This window comes from Peromyscus californicus, unplaced genomic scaffold (genome assembly GCF_007827085.1).
Source record: "Peromyscus californicus insignis strain IS unplaced genomic scaffold, ASM782708v3 Scaffold_18__1_contigs__length_77618521, whole genome shotgun sequence".
Lineage (NCBI taxonomy): Eukaryota > Metazoa > Chordata > Mammalia > Rodentia > Cricetidae > Peromyscus > Peromyscus californicus.
This window is the reverse complement of record NW_026294480.1, coordinates 431,371-444,252: the sequence shown is the minus strand read 5'-3', so window position 1 is coordinate 444,252 and position 12,882 is coordinate 431,371. Positions and strand designations below refer to the sequence as shown.

Below are 12,882 nucleotides of genomic sequence, written 5' to 3'. Positions count from 1 at the left end.
CTGGAGGATAAAAGGAGAATAACTGCTGAGTCCCTCCAGTACCCAGCCTGCTGTTGTATCCCAACTGCCACAGCCTAGCTCAAAACCCACCAGCATGAAGGCATCTCCAGCCCTTGTTCTGGCCAGGTTTTCCTGAATGCACAGTGCCAAGGCCTCCACTTGTTCACGCTCCGTTACCTCCCCTCTTACTGACTACTGTCCCTGTCTATGACTTTTCCATACCATGATGGGGTACAACCCGACCCCTTGGCTTAAACAAGCCTCCTAAAGGCACTTCCGGTCACTGTGAGCTGAGCTTGGGAACAAGCTGAAGGAGTGAATGGTGATGTCTTCCCGACAAGACAATGATAACCTTTATGGCTAATAAAACCATATTCTGCTCTAGAAAGACCCAATTCTACAGTGTTTCTAATTCCTAGTCATACATGGTTAATTGTGCTGCGGCAACAGTACAGTGTAGAGCTGGATTCAGAATGCTAGTGCATTTTTCACAATTTCTCAACACTGCTCAGTTCCCCAAGGTGTCCATAGTGAGCAGCATCACAAGTTTAGATAAAACAAGGCAATACTAACCTCTGCCACTTTTGAAGACAGTCACCCCATTGAATAATCTACTAAGCAGGTGCTGGCCCTGTTTGCTTAAATCACAGAAATGGCTGCTGAATAACATCAGCACGCACATGAGTGGACCAAAGCCTGATCTCACTCTCTTCAGAGTTCTGCACCTTGTTCTGCCCTTATCTGGGCCCGGATGCTGAGAGCTCAACCACGAATGTCACTGGATGTACCACAGATGGCCCACTGGATCCCAAGAGTATACTGTTTTGCCTGCTATTGCTTTTGCCCCTAAATGAGTAGCTCAGATTCCTTCCTTCCATTCCTCCCTACTGGGTCTCAGCTCCGTCTTCTCTGCCAAAAGCCTTTCCCTCCAACTACTGTAACTCAGGCCTGTGAAGGGAGAGCTTGGCTTAGCTTGACTCCACATAAAGGTATGTGGCCACCTAATACGAAACAGTGAGGAGGAGGGAAGAGTGGTGACAACTACAGGCCAGCCCTCCCCACTGGAGGCTCCAGGAACAGGGCTGCTCTGATGACCTGAAGAAGAAACTTCCTCAATAAAGCGAGGGTCTGCCTTGCCCAACCCAACATTCCTAGTCCCCCTTGACTACCCACACAGAAGAAGGAGAAATATAATTTCATTTTTCTAAGTGAACAGCCATAGACTGCAGTGAAAGGGAAAGTACATGCCACACATGTACTTAGCCCTCAGATTTCCTAGTCCATACCTCCTGGTTCATGTACACTGCAGGTGCTCACCTCAGGTGCTCACCTCAGGGTCCATACCTCAGGGTCCATACCCCAGGGTCCATACCTCAGGCTGCAGACTTTCCAGGCTATACCTCAGAGTGTACTCCTTGCAGTCATCATCATCTCAATTTTTACCAAGAAGGAAATATTCACTGATGTGCAAAGTTAACATGGCAATGCATGTGAGGCCTGAACACCAACTCCTGAGAGATACTGCCAGCTGTTTCTTGGTGCCCCACACCCCGTGCCTCAGCCCCCACCCCACCCCTGTGGCCCACACAGACACGGACCTGTGACTCTCTTGCAGCATCTGTGTGAGCTCCTGGATCTTGTCATAGTGCTCCAAGTGCTGCTTCAACTCCACAACTTCCCCTGAGAGCTGTTTCATACTTGCCTGAAGTCCTGAGGGAGGAAGAGAGGAAGTAGTATTGTGTAATGATGTTCATTCACACATTTTGACCATTCTGGTTTAAATTAAAGCCAGAAAAAGAGTATCAGAGACACAAAGATGGGGGTGAAGAGTATCAAGGCAACATCTGTCTCCCTCTATGGGAACTGCTACCCATACCTGATACCCTAAAGCTGGTAAGCCTGAGAAGTCACATCCCTACGTGGAAGCAGAAGGCGAAGACAGAGATACAGACCTGGCACCAGCAGAAGACTCCTCCACTGGATCTGCCTGCAGAGTCTCCTTCAGGAATCAACCTGCACCCATGAGGGAGCCTATGGCTTAGGGAGAAGCATTATGAAGTCTGTGGTGGCCATATAGCTGATGTACCCACTGATTACATTTGTGGGTGTTCTCTTTCAATCTATGTGACTCTTATTTATTTCTGAGTTTCCAACTCAAGGGGGAAAGAGATACCTCATTTATTGGCTCCCCACATCTAAACAAAGGATACAGATAAAGCCATATGAAGACACAAGGCTGTGAAACTATAAAGTATCAGTAACATCAAGAAAACCAGAAAGGACAGCGTGGCAGAGGCTGGCAATGACACTGGCATACACTTCTCAGCAATCAGCAGTGTGCAAACATCTGGGGTGTCTGTGACGAGAGCACAGGTGAAGGGCTTCTAGGGAAGACAGCAGTGGCGGCCTGGTCTCAGGGCCCCCCAAGAGCCCCACATTAACCAAACTTCAAGAGATACTAGATGAAAACCCAAACCCCAGAGGAGCGTCAAGTCCCTAATCCAAGGGACTAGGCCAAGCCCCAGAGGTATGGAAGTGCAAGATGTCTACGTCTATGGGGGTATTTGTCATTAGTGAGGCATCTGACAGATACAATGTGGAAGAGACCCAAAAGACCCATTTTCCTGGGCCAGTGACAGGACTATGGTAGATTAAGTGAAGGTTTCACGTTGCTAGTGAGGGGGAGACCAGGTGTTCCACTTAGTCTAAAGAGTTGGCCATCCCAGTCCCTTTTAGAACAGGGTCCTCATTGGGAAAAACAGCTGCTATTGGAAAAGGCTAAGCAAATCATGACAACAGAGAGAAGGGAGGGGAGGACCAAGAAATTCCCAAAAGGAGGCAGCTGTACTTCTAATCCATATATTCAGAAAAGGTGTCATGGCTTATCTCCTTGAAGGACAAGTGTCATGTAAAATGAATGACAGAAAAGCCCTGCAGTCACAGCAGGAGTGTGAGGAATCATAGCTCCTGAGAGCCAGGTCCACAAAGCAGGTCCACCCCCACTCCCCAACCACCATTTCAAAATGAGTAAAGACAAACATAAAATGACACAAGAAATGAAGAGCAACCTGAACCAGAATTACAGAATGTCAGAAAACTCATGCTAGATTAGCAATAGAGAGCATCGCATAAGAAGTGAGGGCAAGGCTAGAAGGAATAGAGCCAAGACAATACAAGTAACGTCTCATAGAACTAACCAGCATGGCAGGATTAACTCTAAGGATGCAGAGTGGCATGCATACCTTGGCAATAACCAACAGCTTTCATTATGGACCTAAGACCCACTCAACAAGAGGGAAATCATGCCTGGTACTGGAAACCTAGCCAACTACCTAGGGCTAGTGAAGTCATGGATCTTGGAGGAAAACCTACAACCATCACTTTACCAAATCAGCATAATCCCTAACTACACTTTAAATTATATTTGTCCTTATATCCATAGATAAGTATAAGTCCTTACCCCTCATCAAGGAAATGTCTCTTTCCACAGATTATAGAAAACAACAATCAATCAAAATGCAAAGTTGTGGAGCTCAGTCCCAATGGATACATCTACAAACAATTCACCACACTTAAGTTTCAGGAAACATTGTGGAAGAGGGGTGGGGGTGGGGAAGACTGTAAGAGCCAGAGGATCATGGGGCTGGCTGTAAGACTGTGTCTCCTGGTAATGTCAGAAGCTACACCAATAAAATCTTGTCAACACGACTGCTTAAACATGAGCTGAACAACAGACATGCCTAAGTGGACAGGGAAAGACCATGAAGCTTCAACCCTACACAAAGAACTATAGCCAACTAAGGAATTCTAGGAGCGAGAGAAAAATAGTCTTTCCTAGGGAAAAGTACACTAACAGTTTACTTAATACCAAATGGTCAGTCCTGAAAACATACATACAAGTAACATTATATAGACTGAGCAGGTTATATGTAGGAATATATACACATACACATATACATACATATGCATATAACAACAATTAATGAAAAAGGAGGCTATGAATTTGAAAGAAAGTGGTATATGGAAGGGTCTAGAGGGAGGAAGGGGAATGGAAAAAATGATATAATCTCAAAAAGAAAAGAAATAAAATGGGATGGCACCTGAGGAATGACATCCCCCAAACAAAAATAAAAATCCCCTCTAACTTAAAAAAAAACCTCTTATTATTCAACAAAACACCCTAAAAACAGCAAGCAGCAAGATATCTGAGGAGACACTTGGTTCAAGAATCAAACCTGGTGGCACTCCTCAACTGTAGAGCTTTGTGTTGCAAAGGCTGAGGTGCAAAGGATCAGACAGGAGGCAGTTACCTCCTGGCTCTTTAAAGCTTCCCTTGAAATGAGAGCAATGTGTGCTCAACAGTCTGCCCTTCTGAAACACAGTTGGCTTGACTCTTTTTGAAATGGAAAAAGAAAACACCCCAAGAAGTGCAGAAAGAAATAAAAATTATCTGGACCTGAAAGAAACAGTGATCACAAACAGCCATCAAGACACCTGCTTTCTCAGAAAGCAGAAGAGTCAAGATCTAGATGGTGGTGGAAAGAGCCAAAGAAGTTACCTCCATATACTGCCCCAGACTAGCTGCTATAGGCAGCCTTTAACAACTGGACTGGGTCTCTAGACCCACTCAGACAGTATTTACTGATTCAAACTCCTGGCATAAAGTGATTTAGAACAATGTCTACCCTATGCATGCATGAGCACTCAAATTTTACCAAGTAGTATTACCAAATAAACTGTACACTTACCAGTGATCTGCAAAGTTAATGCAGTTGATGTGTCTGAATTTTTTACTTCTTTTTTCACGCTGAATAGAAGAGATTTTAAGTTACTATTCTCTTCCAAAGATTTGTCTAAATGTTGCCTCAATGTGTCCTAGAAGCATAGAAAACAAATGCAGACAAGTCAAGTTCAGTCAATATATTTAACAAATGAAATAAAATTTTGGACACTCACCATAGACTCAAGTTTCCCTTTCCATAGTATAATTCTGAATCACAACACAAAGCAAAAATCACACTCAAGCATATTCTCCCACCAGCAGGCTACCCTAACTCCCCACTGGAAGGGGAAGGACATGAGAAAAGGGGAGAGGGGAGGTGGGATATGCATCAGAGGAATTCAGGTGTGATACTAGAAGAGCAATGACTGATAGCTGGTGGGTCCTCTCCCTCCATGAGGATCCCATTGTCACAGAGATCACCAGGGGTTCTATACTATTCAGTATTACTGGTATCCTTCCTATGAGAACTCCATTATGATCTGGCTTCTCAGTCTACAAATGTGGGGAATTCCATCAGTCATCCCCTATCACAAGTAGGAATTGAGCATCTTCACAGGCAGGGAAAATGCTGAACATAAGCTGGGGTGTTAAGACTGAAACATAAGACAGAGAACAGGACCACCATCAGAGCCAGTAATGACAGCTGTTGCAAAGGTGCCGAAAGTCACCAGGCTTCTTGACCGGAGCCATGCAAGCTGCCTGTGAAGTCAGGGCTCCCACAGATCTGTACTCACCCACCTGCAGCTCAGGTACCAGCAGACATACTCATAAAGTTCTAGGCTCTAGACAGGACCTCATGCCTCCCACCAGGAAAAGAGGAGTGAGAACCAATACTTTAAGCTGAGGAATGACATCCCTTAAACAAAACAAAAACCAAAAATCCCTCTAACTTACAAAAAAGAAAATAAAGAACTCTTATTATTCAACAAAATACCCTAATAAAACTCAGCCGCAGCTTTAAGTCTTCCTTTCAAAGCAACTCCTGCAATGAGGTCCCCACACAGGTTCTTCCTTCTGGCACTAGCTCTCAGTGCTGGGCTGTGCTGGCTCCGACTTCTCAATCATGTGATGGGGCAAAGGCAGCAGGGGACTGAACACATCCAGACTGGGTAGGTACATCTGCCTTGGAAACTATTTAGGATACCAGGTTAGGGGCAGAGCCTCTGCCTCAAGACATAATTCTAGATGTCACAGGAAGCTCCATGCAGACTAATGTCTCTACCCTGTGAAGCTCACTAGGACTTGTTAATAGTCACTCTAGACAGTGGCTCTTGTTGGTCCTTTACATACCAGCTGTCCAAGGAGGTGGTTTTTACCATACAAACTCCTGATCCACTTGCTAGGCTACTCCTTCTTCTCTAAGGCTTGATAACCAGAAGCATGGCTCAGCTCACTCAAAAAGACAAGGAACTTTAGCCTGTTCCTGTCTTGGCACTTAAGGCTGCCCTTCAGCACAGATACTTCTGTGCATTACTTCCACACTGCAGCAGGGCAATGCTGACTTCTGGACTCTGTCTTTCTGGGTGCCGCTGTTCCACACCTGGCAGGGTGATGCATACTCACTGTGTCTGCCTTAACAGGTACTACTAATTGTTTTCTTGTAAGACTATACTGTGTCCCATGGGGCCAACAATCCCACATAGACAATACTCTGCATAGCACTGCAGTCCAGGCACACTGGGCTCTGGCCCTCTCCAGATGCAAGAGCTCTGTGCACATGCAGGAGATCCACAGTGCTTTCAATACCAGAGACCATCTGTGTCAGTTCACTGTTCTTTGGTTTTCTCTAAAATGAGATTCCGAGTGTCATCTCTTGTGTAGATCTTTCCAAAATGAAGATATTAATACTGTTGTATATTCATCTATTTTACCAAACAGGTGACTAATGCAGGAGACAAGCCAGGCAGCTGCTGCAGGGACCCACTAACCCAGAACCTAACATGGTTCCTAGGTGCTGACCTTGCCAGGGGTGAACCAATCCACTGGTAGAGAGGGGACAGACTCGCTTCCCCTTCTTGGTATCATGAAGACTCCTGCAGCCCATACAGAGGCTCACATGTCATCAAGACCTTCTGTGAGCAAGCCTGAAGAAGATCCTGACCTGTTGGGCTTTCAGATGAGAGTCTTGAGTTTTGGCAACTGATTTGTGCTTAGTTAATCTCAGTCTATTGCAGAAGTTGGCCACAGCCATGTTGGTCCATGGATCATTTTGAGGTTATGTACTACAAAGCCACAGAGCTAAGTAGAAGATTAGTACTTGCTCTGGTGGATGGTAGGTGGTAGGTGGCTCTGTGGTCCAACCCTTCAACCATCAACATAAACTTAAAAGAAGTGAGGGCACCCCAATACTTTAAACACAATACACCCCATAAGGATCAACTTAGAGGCCAGGTCCAAGTTTATATGGTTCTTTCTGGGTACCATCTGGTGTTAGAGAGTCCCCTAGACTCAGACACAACCTTCTAATGTTGCCTGGTTGGTGCACAACAGAGCAAAGACCACAGATGACCCAGATAATTGGAACCTCATGCAGCTGGACTGAGAAGCCTATGTCAGGGACAGAATGAGTCTGGTTCATTTCTTCTTCCCCCATCTCTTCCATCCAGACTCTCTGAGAAGAGAGCACCAGGCAGAGTTTGGCAATCAGCAGCAACACCATCACAGGTTCACTGTTTTCTGGGACCTGGGGGTGAAACAGTCAGGTGGATCCCTGGAGGCAACAACTGCTAATAGGGAAACTGCTTGGTCTGGAGCAGCAAGAGGGAGTCCACGAGTGGCTGTGGAGCAGAACAGTCAGCACTGCCCTTGGTCTGTGGGCCGGATCTGTCTTTCCCTCATCCCGTGAACAAATGCAAACAACACAGAGCATCGCTCACCAGCTCCTTCCTGGAACTGTTGAGTTCTGCCGTCACCTTGCTCACTGCAGCAGTGTACTGTTGCTGCTGCTCAGCGAGGCGGCTTTGCAGAGACTTATTTTCAAGAGATAGGTAGCTAATTTCTTCCTTTTCAAGTGCTGAACTGTCCCGAGCTGCTGTGAAGTCTTGAAGAGATGACAAAACATGCCTGGCCTGAGCTGGAAGTCAAAAGGAAGTACAGTTACCATATCACAGCAAAGATGGAACATAAAAAATAAAAATGCTATGTGACTTGAAAGCAGAGCACAGAAAAAAATAGGCTGGTACCTTGAAACCACCTTGCTTGCTTCTCTATGAGAATAACGGACATGGCTTTTAATTTACAAAAAGGCAACCCTCGAAAGAAGGCTGCATATGCCAGGTAGCCACATCAGGAAGATGTGGTGAGTATGTGGTAGCCTGGCCCGAAAACTCCAAGGTGGCAACAGCATCACGACCATCACAGCTACCACAGACCACTTCTGCTGCAGCAAGACACTGGCTCTGATTAAAGGATAGATGTATAGTCACCAGGATCCAGTACTGCAGTTCCCAGGTTTCTGATCCAGGAATAACTAAAAGGGTCATAGCCCCAACCCCTGAGGGTAGTGGTCAGGAACTGTTGGCTACTTTAAGTCAACCTGATGCAAGCTATAGTCATCTGAAGGAACCTCAATTAGGAAAATGCCCTATAAGATGGGGCTGCAGGCAAGTCTGTAGGGCATTTTCTTAATTAATGATTAATGGGGGAGGGCTCACCCCATGATGGGGGTGGGGGATGGACATCTCTGGGATGGTGGTCCTGATTTTGTAACAAAGCAGACTGAGCAAGCCATGAGGAGCAGGGCAATAAGCAGTATCCCTCCATGGTCTCTGTAACAGCTCCTACCTCCAGGTTCCTATTCTGAGTTCCTATCCTGACTTCCTTTGATAATGAACTGTGATGTGGAAGAGTAAGCCAAATAAACCTTTTCCTCTCTGAGTTGCTTTGGCCATGGTGTTTCATCACAGCAATACTAACCCTGATTAAGACAGGAGCCATGGCAGGAAGTAGCTTAGGCAGCTCAGTGCTGATGGGCCTGGCTCGCAAAGGACACTCACATGTAGCCCAGGCTTCTGGAGAAAGCAGCCATTGCCTAGGCTCAGAGCACAACACTGCATGAGGAACCCTAGAACATTCTCATCCTGAATCTCCAGTCTGCAGAAGCAAATAGACCCAAGGCTGGTCCATTAATAATATCTGAGACTCACTAGGGAAAACAATCTTGTTGGGTTCCTATCACATATCTGAAGCTTTGTGAATCCAGGGTCCTGTACTCAACCAGACATACCTAGAAAATCAGAAGACAGCAGATAGTTTCCCAGCCTTCCAAATGCCCATAAGATGACAGAGTAACTGGAGACCAACGATGGGCACAGCATTTGTAGCATAGCAGGTGGTAGCCCACAGAAACAAAGCCCTCCAGCCACCAAGAAGGGCAGTGACAGTAGGTAGGACACATAACAAACATGCAATACTCATCAGAGGATGTCTATTATCTAGCATGGAATAATTGTCCATTTCTCTGGAACCCCAGGTTGTGTGAACACTGAGAGCCCCAAACCTAGCAGTTGAGCAGCATCTACCAAGAGATGCTGCCAGGACTCACCAAGGAATGCCTCGTTGCCATGCAGGGATCCACTGCCGCTTGAGCACCTGTCTATTAGGTCGAGGAGTGCCTCCAGGAGTGCCACTTCCAGAGCAGGCCTCTGCTCAGGCACTGTGGCCACGCCAAGTTTAGGAGACAGCTACAATGAAGACACAAGCTTAAGACTGGCTTTACGGTGGCAGCTCACTGCAAAAGCTAAGTCTCTAACACAACATGCCGGAGTATAAAATGCTTGTCTCCATAATGGAAGAAACCCATGTCCAGGGTCACAACCTTGGGCTGAGAACAAGAGATACCTTCTTTGGAGACACGCATTTGTGATGCTTGCTCCTCATAAGACTGTGACAGCATAGCACTCCCCTCCCCCATTTCCCTTCTTTTCCCCAATCCAGAACCTGAGAAACAGAGGCTGCAAATCGACATGGTCACATCACATATGAAAACAGTCCCCAGAACTAACACTGTAGTCAACTAACTACTGTCTCTAACATGGCCCAGAAATTCCAGAAGTGACCTTAACTATGGCTCCAAATAGCCATCCTCTGTTGTGGAATATTATTTTAATTGGGCAAAGATATGTTACATTTGTTTATGCTGCAGAATATTAACTGTGTAAAGGTGTGTTACACTTGTTTATGCTGCATTTGTTTTTTTGTCTTTTTTTTTTTTTTTTTTTTTGAGACAGGGTTTCTCTGTTTAACAGCCCTAGCTGTCCTGGAGCTAGCTCTGTAGACCAGGCTGGCCTTGAACTCACAGAGATCCACCTGCCTCTGCCTCCCGAGTGCTGGGATTAAAGGAGTGTGCCACCACTGCCTGGCCTTTATGCTGTATCTGTTTAATGATGTAAGGATGTGTGTTTAATTATGTAAAGATGTGTTGCATTTATTTCACCTTGCCTGCCTAAGGTAAGGCACCTGACTGGTCTAATAAAGAGCTGGACAGCCAATAGCTTAGCAGAGAAAGGGTAGATGGGGCTGGCAGTAAGAGAATAAATAGGAGGAGAACTCTAGGCTTGAAAAGGAGAGAAGAGAAGAAAAGAGAGAACAAGGGGCACACCCAGGGCAAGAAGCCAGCCAGCAACCAGCCAGACACCAGAAGCAGTCAAAGTAAGACACAGAGAAGGAAAGAAAAAGACCCAAGGCAAAAAGTAGATAAAGAGAAACAGGTTAATTTAAGTTAAAAGAGCTAGCCATAATGAGCCTAAGCTAGGCTGAGCATTTATAACTAATTAGTTTCTGTGTCATGATCTGGGAGCTGAGTGGTGGCCCAAAGTAAAAGCCTGGTACATGCTTCCCTTATTTTTGCCTCATGTCCAGCTTAGGACCAATCAAAGACTCAACCACCTTGAAGCCCCTCTAGGAAGCCTCTGTGTCCTTGAGGGTATGAGAATTCTTAATTCCCTCAGCAGGAATGTATTCTTTGGAAACCATAAAATATATTTCCAGGATTCTCCCTTCATAACAGAGTTACTGATGATTCACTTGCCATAAACCCTGATTCCAACTTTTGAGACAAATGTAAATATGGGAAAATCACCTCTACTGTGTGGCTGTACTTGCCTCTCAGAACCAGAGCACTAGTATAGGCATGCATGTGATCAAGCACCAAAGAAATTATTTAAAAGCAGCTTTCTAATTGTGGGGCCACAATTAGTACTGAAATATAAGACATGGCAAGCAAGACAATTGTGTTGCTAAAACACACTTACTGGGAATGAGGCATGTGTTCTCATTGATCTTAATAAAAACCTAGAGCCAGATATTGGGGTAAATGATGAAAGATCAGAGGAAACAAGCCACAGCCACTTCTCACCTCTCCAACTCCATAAAACTTCTTACTGATGACCCTGAGTCCTCAGTCGAAAGGGGGTCTCCAGTTCCTGTTTCCTCTGCCTTACATGCCTTTCTCTGCCCAGCCATATCATTTCCTGTATCAACCTTCCTAGTGCTAGGATTACTGGTGTGTGTGCTTCCCAAATACTGGTAGCAAAGGCATGAAATCTCAAGTACTGGGGTTATAGGTGTGTGCCACCACTGCCTGGCTCTGTTTCTCTCCTACACTGGATCAATCTCAATAGTCCAGGGTGGCTTTGAACTCACAGAGATCCAGACGGATCTCTGTCTCCTGAGTGCTAGGATTAAAGGTGTGTGCCACCACTGCCTGGCCTCTATGTTTAATCTAGTGGCTGGCTCTGTCCTCTGATCCTCAGGCAAGCTTTATTTGATACACAACATATCACCGCAGGCATGTCTCTAGCTGCTGACCCCTCTGCTCCAGCTGCTCACCACTCTGGGGTCACTTGTGCCATGAGATGTCTGCTCTTCAGCCTCCAAAGACTCAGGATGAGACATGGCCATCTGACTGTGGCTCTCCATGCCATCCTGTCTGCTCAGACTGTCCTTGAGGCCAGAGGGCACATCAGCCCTCTCTAGGCAGCTCAGACACTCCCGGTCTGAAGGCACCTGGAATCTCCCACCAGGCATCCTTCGCTTCCTGTACTTTTCAGGAACAGGCAAAGAATTTAATATATTCTGTGATGACAAACTTGATTTCTGAGAAGAAGAACCACAGTCCTCAACATCCATAGAGTCTGTAACACAGAGAAAGTGAGCAGAGTCCTCATTAGACTGAATTCTCTGGGATATAGAGGCTGCTATTATAATTAAAAAAAAATACATCCACAAATGTGAATGTGTGTCCATCAAATACAGGCATATGCAACAAACACAAGAGTATCTATGCACACACATACACATAAAGACACACAAGAGGAACAAGTAGGAGGTGAAAGGATGGAGGCACACAAGGGAGCAATGTCACAAAACATGGATTTCGAGGAAAGCCTGAATGAAGTAGACAAGACTCCATCCTTACTAAGTAGCAGTCTTCTGTGAGTACTTGCTCTGCATCATGTCAATGGAATCAGGTCAACAAAGTTCTCTATACAACATCACATATGTGCATGTCCAAGAGATTAAATGGGCCAGGATGACCAAATGACACGGGACATCCTATGCACTTGCTCACTAGCCCTCTTGGAGGGGCAGACATGCTTGTCTAGGGAACTGCACAGGGAAGGCACTGCACAGGGGCATTGTGAAGGCCTAGATTTAATTTTACAGGCTCAGGAATGTGCCATGACAACTGCAACAGATACAGAGCAGCATCCTCCTGCAGACATCCTATCTGCAGTTTAGGCCCTTGAAGATATCTAGATAATCCTGCTGAGCAGTCTAGATAATCCTGTTCAGCAGGTTGTGGTTCCCCGCCAAAAGCCTAACCCAATGGTTTCAAATGTGGTTTCGCACCCAAAGTCTAGACCAATAATTTCAAAAAATTACCTTGCCCCTTCTACCCAATCCCAAGTTGCCAATTCCCGGCTTGTGGTTTTTCCCTATAAAAACCCTCTACACCTGGGCTCGTGGCTGACACCACATTTCCTTCCATGTGCTGTGTGGTGGCCCAGGTTAAACCTGAATAAAAGAACCCTTATGTGCTTGTATCGGAAACTGGCTCCTTGGTGGTCTCTGGGGGTTTCATGAAACAGGTACAAGAG

At 45.8% G+C, this 12,882-nt stretch overlaps 1 protein-coding gene across 2 annotated transcripts in view; it reads right to left on the bottom strand.

Moving 5' to 3' along the window:
* Nucleotides 1–12,882, bottom strand: part of Cep72 (centrosomal protein 72) — a 42,995-nt gene that overhangs the window by 5,673 nt on the left and 24,440 nt on the right. Inside the window, exons 7-11 of one of the 2 annotated variants that reach the window (XM_052742884.1) lie at nt 11,587–11,916; nt 9,327–9,437; nt 7,660–7,856; nt 4,749–4,875; nt 1,599–1,710 (exon numbers count right to left, since the gene is read on the bottom strand). In XM_052742884.1, the coding sequence (XP_052598844.1) occupies nt 1,599–1,710; nt 4,749–4,875; nt 7,660–7,856; nt 9,327–9,437; nt 11,587–11,916 (877 nt within the window). Of the gene's footprint in view, nt 1–1,598; nt 1,711–4,748; nt 4,876–7,659; nt 7,857–9,326; nt 9,466–11,586; nt 11,917–12,882 lie in introns of both variants that reach the window. The other variant, XM_052742883.1, reaches the window with a different exon arrangement.